Raw genomic sequence first — 8,174 nt, forward strand, 5'->3', positions numbered from 1 at the left:
AAGTATGCACTCTGTCTATGTATTGGGCAACCCTGGTCCAATACTTTGGATCCTGGAGCCTGCCTACAATATCAGAGACTTCCACTGGTCTCCACGAGTCTTGGTTAACAACTGATAAGGAAACTCCACACTCTCCCCAGCCCCAATTTTTCCCAAAAATGTGTGTTCTGAAACATCCAACCTGATCGTGGAACAAGCAGAAGAATGTTAAGGTCCATTGCTCCTTTAAAGAGTCAGTATTCAACGGTTTGTTACTTTAACTGGAGTTAACAGAGAGTTGAGTTTAAACACAGCACTGGACTGGATGACATTAAAAATAAAACAAGTTTAGTTACGGAGATAGATCTTAAGTGAGTATAAGAATTAAAGTGAGAAATGGTTACAAGAGAAATAAAGATAAAATGCTTTCTAGTAACTAAAATTTAAGCTAGATTAGGTACAAGGTAAAATCCTCGTCACATGTTTCCATCAAGATTCCTGACCAGACTCCTGGGTCACAATCGATCCCCCAAAGTCAAAGGGCTGGGCACCTTTGTCATCTTAGGGAAAAGATAGATAACGTGGGGTTCTTCGAGGAGTGTCCCTGTGGGTGCTCCACTTTAGGTGTCTTGACGCCCTGTGCTTGTAATCAGAGATTTGTAGTAGCAGTGCCCCAGTTGGTCATGCACGCGCAACATCTGTCTCTCACCACTCCGAGTGGCCATTTAGCATGCGCAGCCAATCTTCTCTCAGTTCCTTCTCTACCGCCTTTGGCTAGAGTCAGAATGACACCAGCGCCTGTCTATCTCGTAAAATTGCTTATATTCCCATCTCTGTTTATCCCTTTTGCTGGTTTTCTTTTGTTTTCTCATCCTTATTTACCGATTAAAAAAAAAAAGTATTATTTTGTTTGCCCGTCCGCCACCAGCGGGTCTCTGCCAATGGTGACCTCACCTTAGGCATGCCTGGTTCCCCCCGGCTTTAAACATTGGCTGATCTACAGGCTATCTGTTACTGTATCGGATGGCCATGCTGTCTCGGGGAAACCCATATACCACAGAAGTGTCCACATTGCAAGAAATTATCTGCCAGGACACTGAAAGCCAGGGACCTCCAACAAAAACTAGTAATGATGGAGAAATCCCTCAGGCCAGCCTCCGACCCAGAGTCCAGGACTCCTCCTGGCCAACGGTCTCCAGCAGCAGCCTCAGACAAGGGCTGCACACAAACCGTATCTAAGGACCCTGCATCTAAGAAGTGAGAGTGAAAGATTCCCTCAAATGGCGGATACAACCGCAAAACATCTGTTCAGGGGTTCCATTCCAACAAAAAACTCCCACTACAACGATCACCACAGATGCCTCCATAGTGGGATGGGGAGCCCATCTGGACAACACCATCATCCAGGGATGCTGGTCCCCCAGCAGAAACCAACCTACATATAAACATTTTAGAGCTCTTGGCAGTAACAAAAGCATGCAAACACTGCCTTCTGCGTATCTGCAACAATACCATCAAAGTCCTCATGGACAACACAGCCCACATGTTTTATATAAATCCACAGGGCAGAGCTCGATCATACCCTTTCTGCATCAAGGCACTCCACCTATGGCAATGGTGCAGATCCAACAATATAGACATTTCTGCAGTTTACCTGCCAGGGCTTGAGAATACCACGGAAGACCATCTGAGCAGACACTTCTCACAAACCCATGAGTGGGAGATGGACTACCAGACCCTCGTGACTATATTCAACCAGTGGGGGTTCCCTACTATAGACTTATTCGCAACAGCTCGCAATACAAAATGCCCTCAATATTGCTCCCAAGCGGGGCTCGGGCACCACTCACTGGGCGATGCCCTCCCCACAAAATGGGAAGCACCACTAATGTACGTGTTCCCCCTGATCTCTGTAGTAAGCCGGGTATTACACAAAATCAGACAGGACAAGGCCGGGGTTGTACTCATTGCACCAACATGGCTCAGACAGACATGGTTCCCATACCTAACACAGATGGCGGTGAAAGCTCCTCGAACCCTCCCACAACTTCCTCACCTCCTGACACAGGAGGCCGGCCGCGTCATTCACCCCAACCTAGTGGTTCTCCGCCTAAAGGCCTGGTTCGTCCATGGCTAATGGGGCTGGATCACGATTACTCTGAAGAAGTTAAAAGATTTTCTCTTGAATAGTCACAAACGGAGCACACGCAAGACTTATGCTCATAAGTGGATACATTTCTGCACCTGGTATGAGGCTCATCATATGTCTCCTCATTCTGCCCCTCTACCCAGAGTCCTGGACTATATACTAGGTCTTAAAAAGACGTGCCTCTCCAATAGCTGCATAAAGGTAAACTTAGCAGCAGTCACCTCACTACGTGATAAGGTACTACCATCTTTGCTCATCCAACCACTAAACGATTCTTAAAGGGCATGACCAACATATACACTCCCCTAAAATACCCTACTCCTATATAGGACTGTGATGGGGTTCAACTCACCACCGCTGGCGCCCCCTGTCAGTCGCTCCAGGAATTAGCTCTTGACCGCTCCGGGACATCCTCGCCGCGTGGTAGCTCGCCTGTTGTCTCCATTCTGCTGCCCTTGGACCCGCGTTGCTCCCTGCTCAGTGGCGTCCTCTTCAGGACAGTCTTCATTCACTTCAGGACACTGCCCTCCGGCAGTGCCCACTACTCTGGTCTCACCCCCTTCCAGCGGAGGGGGGGTTGTTAACAGCAGTCCTCCTGTTTGTCTCTCTCTCTCCCTGCCCACCTCATTCTCCACAACCGAGAAGACAAAAGGAGACAGCCATTGAACTCTAGAGGAGGGGTCCTGACCTGCAAATTTGGTCAGTAACCTGCTGGAGCCTGAGGTGAGAGAGTTTACTTTGCAGCTAAGCTAGTTTCGTAAGTAGATACTAGTGAGAGTTTTCTCTTTTTTATTTTTCTTGTAATCATTTCTAACTTTTATACCTCGCTACTTATCCTCACTTAAAATCTCTTTTTGTTGTTAATAAGATTGTTTTACTGTTTTATCTAATCCAGTCTTTTTAAATTGAAGTGTCTGGATAGCTATTTAAGGTAATAAACTGGCATGTTATTTCTATAAAGGAATAATGGATTTAATACATTTGTATTGGCCAGGAGAGGGTTGGGCAGCACAGGACAAAGATTTCTGGGGGAAGATCTGCGACTGGGGGTGTGTTGAAGTCACCCTGCAATATAACCCAAGATGGTGAGAGACCAGGTGTACTTGGCAGGCTGCAGTTACACACAGACACTCCAGGTGTGGCTTGCATGCTGGAAGGCTGTTTGTGAGCAGCCCAGGTGGGAGCTACTGTAAGGCACACAAGATTGCAAGACAGGGGTGACACCGCTACTCATTTCCCTCTGGAATTGTCTGCTAAAATGCAAATTGTTTAGTTCTTCAAGTGATGGTACCTATGTGTATTCCACATGTGGGATGCACCTGAGTCTGGAAGAAGTGTCCATTAACCCGCATATGCGTGGTGCGTCCCCTTGTGCTTCAAGCCAAGGGTATAATAGATGGTGTGGGTCAATGCCTCTTCAGTTCCCTCTTACCGCCACATGGCCTGAGTCGGAACCCCTGTTCCTTCACGCTCTGTTTTGCTAAGAGAGTGATCATTCCTTGTTCTGTGTATATAGTTGCAGATAATTGTATTTTGTTGTTTTAGTGATATCTACACTAGTGTAGTTCTTTCCCTGTTTGGGGAACTTTCTCCACCTGGGGACTATGCCCCAGATTCCATGATTTTAAAAATTGTGTCTCTTGCCCGCATTCATTATCTGTGAGTGACAAGTACCAGAGCTGTCTTTACTGCCACGGCAAGACACACACAGACTCATAGACTTTAAGGTCAGAAGGGACCATTATGATCATCTAGTCTGACCTCCTGCACAATGCAGGCCACAGAATCTCACCCACCAACTCCTGTAACAAACCCCTAACCTATGTCTGAGTGAAGTCCTCAAATCGTGGTTTAAAGATCCAAGGTGCAGAGAATCCTCCAGCAAGTGACCTGTGCCCCACGCTGCAGAGGAAGGCAAAAAACCTCCAGGGCCTCTGCTGATCTGCCCTGGAGGAAAATTCCTTCCCGACCCCAAATATGGCGATCAGCTAAACCCTGAGCATGTGGGCAAGACTCACCAGCCAGCACCCAGGAAAGAATTCTCTGTAGTAACTCAGATCCCACCCCATCTAACATCCCATGACAGGCCATTGGGTATATTTACCGCTAACAATCAAAGATCAATTAATTGCCAAAATTAGGCTGTCCCATCATACCATCCCCTCCATAAACTTATCAAGCTTAGTCTTGAAGCCAGATATGTCTTTTGACCCCACTAGTCCCCTTGGAAGGCTGTTACAGAACTTCACTCCTCTAATGGTTAGAAACCTTTGTCTAATTTCAAGTCTAAACTTCCTGATGGCCAGTTTATATCCATTTGTTCTTGTGTCCACATTGGTACCGAGCTTAAATAATTCCTCTCCCTCCCTGATATTTATCCCTCTGATATATTTATAAAGAGCAATCATATCTTCCCTCAGCCTTCTTTTGGTTAGGCTAAACTAACCAAGCTCTTTGAGTCTCCTTTCATAAGACAAGTTTTCCATTCCTCGGATCATCCTAGTAGCCCTTCTCTGTTCCTGTTCCAGTTTGAATTCATCCTTCTTAAACATGGGAGACCAGAACTGCACACAGTATTCCAGATGAGGTCTCACCAGTGCCTTGTATAATGGTACTAACACCTCCTTATCTTTACTGGAAATACCTCGCCTGATGCATCCTAAGACTGCATTAGCTTTTTTAACAGCCATATCACATTGGCGGCTCATAGTCATCCTGTGATCATGGCTTGCTGCTCCATCTGCAAGTCTTTCATGCCCCGAACACAGGAAGCTCGAGAGCTTTGCCTCCATAAGTACTTGATGGAGGAAGCCATTAGACTGAGGGCACATTCTGATTCGGGACCAGTGAAGTCCCTGGTAGCAACCATCACTGGCAGTGAGAGCCCCTCCAGTCTCCTCACGTGCCCCCGATCCATTGGTATTGAAGACAAAGGACAAGTACCAACATTAGAGTAAAAAACACTGTCACGGGCATAAGAGCAGATCCCTATCGTAGATTGCTCCTAAGCACAGCATTTCTTCCCCTAGCCGGGCCAAGTTGGGTGAGATGTGCGCAGATCCAACTGGACCAATGTCCAAGCTTCCACATGTGGAGAGTAAGACTAGGTGCAAATGGGATCCGATGGTGCCAATGACTGGCGTGGTACCCACGCATTTGGAACACTCGCCAGTGTGTGTTCCCATCTTGCAGGTGCCTCTGCACCTCCTGGATAGGCTGGCCCTGCAGAAACCGCTTAGGCCCTCTGACGTTTCCTATGGCACCACCCTAAATTCCTCCCAAAGGTAGTATCAGAATTACACCTATACCAGTGCATCCATCTTTGTAGTGAAATACAGCAGCTGTTAAACAACACTCAGCAAGACTAGGTAACAGTTTAGGAAAGGAAATTAGTAATATTGTATCCAATTGAAACTGCAGGAGGAATCTTATATGTTGGCGGAGTGTAATTGCTCAACTTGGTATATGGAGTGTACAGTTTTAGAAAATAGCGTGTTTGGTATTAATATGTACAAATTCTCAAATGGAAATTTGAAAATATAAAGCAAGAGGAGTCTGAGTAATTTGATTACTTGTTTTAGATCTAAAGATTACTTTTAATTTTTAGAACTTTAGTTGGTATGGACATTCAGACATTCATGGGATTGGTGTTCAATGTAGTAGATAATAGCTCTAACAACACGCTATTTTTAATACAATATCACTATAAAAAATTTTTTTATCCCCTATATAGGAAATTACAGTATTGCAAATGTCTTGCCTTCAGCTCCTGATATGGCTCAGTTTAAACAAGGAGTGAAATCAGTGGCTGGAAAACTTTCTGTTCTTGCTAATGGAGTCATGACTTCTATACAGGTTAGTAAATTAGGAAAGTAAGAAATATTAAAAAAACAGGATAGATTTTGAAGTTTTGTCATGAGGATTTAGTCACATGATTCCTGTTAATAAACTCCTTGGGGGGGGGGGGGGAGTTGATCATTTTTATATAATGTAGCTGAAATGTCAGAGAACTTTCATAACAGATGGTAAAATATTTAAGGCTTTTTATGACTTTCCAATTAATAATTCACTTTTCTTAGAGAAGTTTCCATGTGTACAGTTGACTCTTAAAAATGACTGACATGTTCCTTTTCTTATAGTAATTGAACGTGCATTCTATCAAGCAAATTTGTTGTTCATATCCCATTTTAGAGTAACTAGTAGTAATTTAACTGTTAGACTTTTGTCTCTGTAACTGATGTGATAGAAAAACGTACTATAGAGTCCCTGGATGGAAGGACCAATATTTTTAAAAATAGATGCTGAAAGTTAAAATCCTAAATTCATAATTAGGCACCTAAGAAAGAGGCCTGGTTTTCAAAAGTACCAAATGCCCATCAATTCCCATTGAGCTCAGATTAAATCAGTGAGAGCTGCTGGGTGTTTGACATTTTTGAAAATCTTGGCCAGTTTTCTAAATGTGGCGGCTTTAAAAATTAAACTTCACTTACTTTTAATGAATATTACTGTATTTAATTTATCTTGCTGTGGAACACATGCCCATGAGTATTTTGTTCTTTTCTCTTTTCTAGGATCGATATAGTTCTTAACCGGTTGCATATCAAAATAATTGAGTACACTAAAGAAGAATTTCTCTCCAGATATGCCAGTGATCACATTGCTGATTGAAATGAAGGCTGCCTTAAGGCTCTAGAATATTTTGCAAGTTGTTTTGCCATTTTTGTTTACCATGTTACTTTCTGGTTCTTGGAATTTTTTGACTGTCATTTTATTTTTATGTAGCAAAAACCTTGTAGTAACCTGTTACATCACTTATGCTTTTGTTCCTTTATAGTGTTGTATCTTCCAATGTCCTAAGTGTTACATACAGTACATCTCTCCCCGCCCCCCCAATCCAAGTTGGCTGTAGGGCAGGGAAGAAAAAGGTGGCTAGATGGATGTTTTACATGGAAAGATGAGATTACTGATCTGAATCTGTGCATCTGTAGTCATAAACCTCAGGTGCCACATGTATACATAGTTTGTCTGCTGACAGTTTTTGTGTCCTGTAGAAATGAAATCTTAATTTAAAAAAATCATACATTGAAATGGTATTTAGTGTATTATAGCAAAATATAGGGCTTGATTTGGACCTTTGCTTGTCAGGAACTAGAAGCTCTTGAAATTCATGTTGTTTAGCATTAAAATGACAAGGGAATATTACCTTTAGAGCATTATTTCCTCTAGAAAATATTTTGTTTAGGGTGAGGTATGAGATATATAAATACTCAGAGTATGTAAGGTAACAAACTTAATTTTGTCATGGGATCTATCTATTTATAACTTTGAGAATTATTAAAAAATTGCAATGTAGTCTCCTTAAGTGCTTTTAAACAATCAGTATCGTGTACAAAATGAACAAAATTCAAGTATACATAATTATAGGGACAAATAGAGTAGTTTAATTGACTATTTAGTTTTGTTAAATATTTTTAGAACAATCTTAGTTTTTTGATAACTTACGAAATATGTGAATAAGAAAATATAGTGGGGTTGTGTTTTAGACAGCCTGGAATTTGCCATTGACAAAGTATATTGCAAATTTTGTGGATCTAAAAAAAGCCCAAAATGAGTTTCCAACTGATTCTGTTCTATAACTTTATTTAAACAAATCTCAAATTTGTAAACTGATAATACCTAATAAAAACAATTGAAATCAGTTGTATTTTTCTTACATACATGTATGCAGGAGGCCAGTCTTTAGTTTCTTAACCCACCATGCATGTTTGGTCTCTATACTAATGCTGTGCTTGCTGTTTGGAATTCGTCTTTAATTAAAATACAGCGAAGTGGCCATTTCATATCAGTCTGCTATGTTTGTAAAGAACACTGCTGATTTGGGGTGGGGGAAGGAACCTACAGTGCTAGTAGCTTTGTATATTAAGATTTTAATGTAGTGTCCAGATGTATCTACATTTCCTATCTAACTGACCAAATTTGATTCAAGCTCTTCTTTAAATTTAATCTTTACTTGCTGCTCTGTCTGATACATCCTGATTTATTAATC

The 8,174-nt window shown here is 42.2% G+C and overlaps 1 protein-coding gene across 2 annotated transcripts in view; it reads left to right on the forward strand.

Moving 5' to 3' along the window:
• The window catches only part of ARFGAP3 (ADP ribosylation factor GTPase activating protein 3), a 77,044-nt gene extending 69,218 nt beyond the window's left edge, over positions 1-7,826 (forward strand). For both annotated transcript variants that reach the window (XM_039542180.1, XM_039542175.1), the window contains 2 exons: positions 5,862-5,983; positions 6,700-7,826. In XM_039542180.1, the coding sequence (XP_039398114.1) occupies positions 5,862-5,983; positions 6,700-6,717 (140 nt within the window). In that variant the 3' untranslated portion in view covers positions 6,718-7,826. The remainder of the gene's footprint in view (positions 1-5,861; positions 5,984-6,699) is intronic.
• Positions 7,827-8,174: the final 348 nt, after the last annotated feature.

Source organism: Mauremys reevesii, linkage group 1 (genome assembly GCF_016161935.1).
Source record: "Mauremys reevesii isolate NIE-2019 linkage group 1, ASM1616193v1, whole genome shotgun sequence".
NCBI classification, from domain to species: domain Eukaryota; kingdom Metazoa; phylum Chordata; order Testudines; family Geoemydidae; genus Mauremys; species Mauremys reevesii.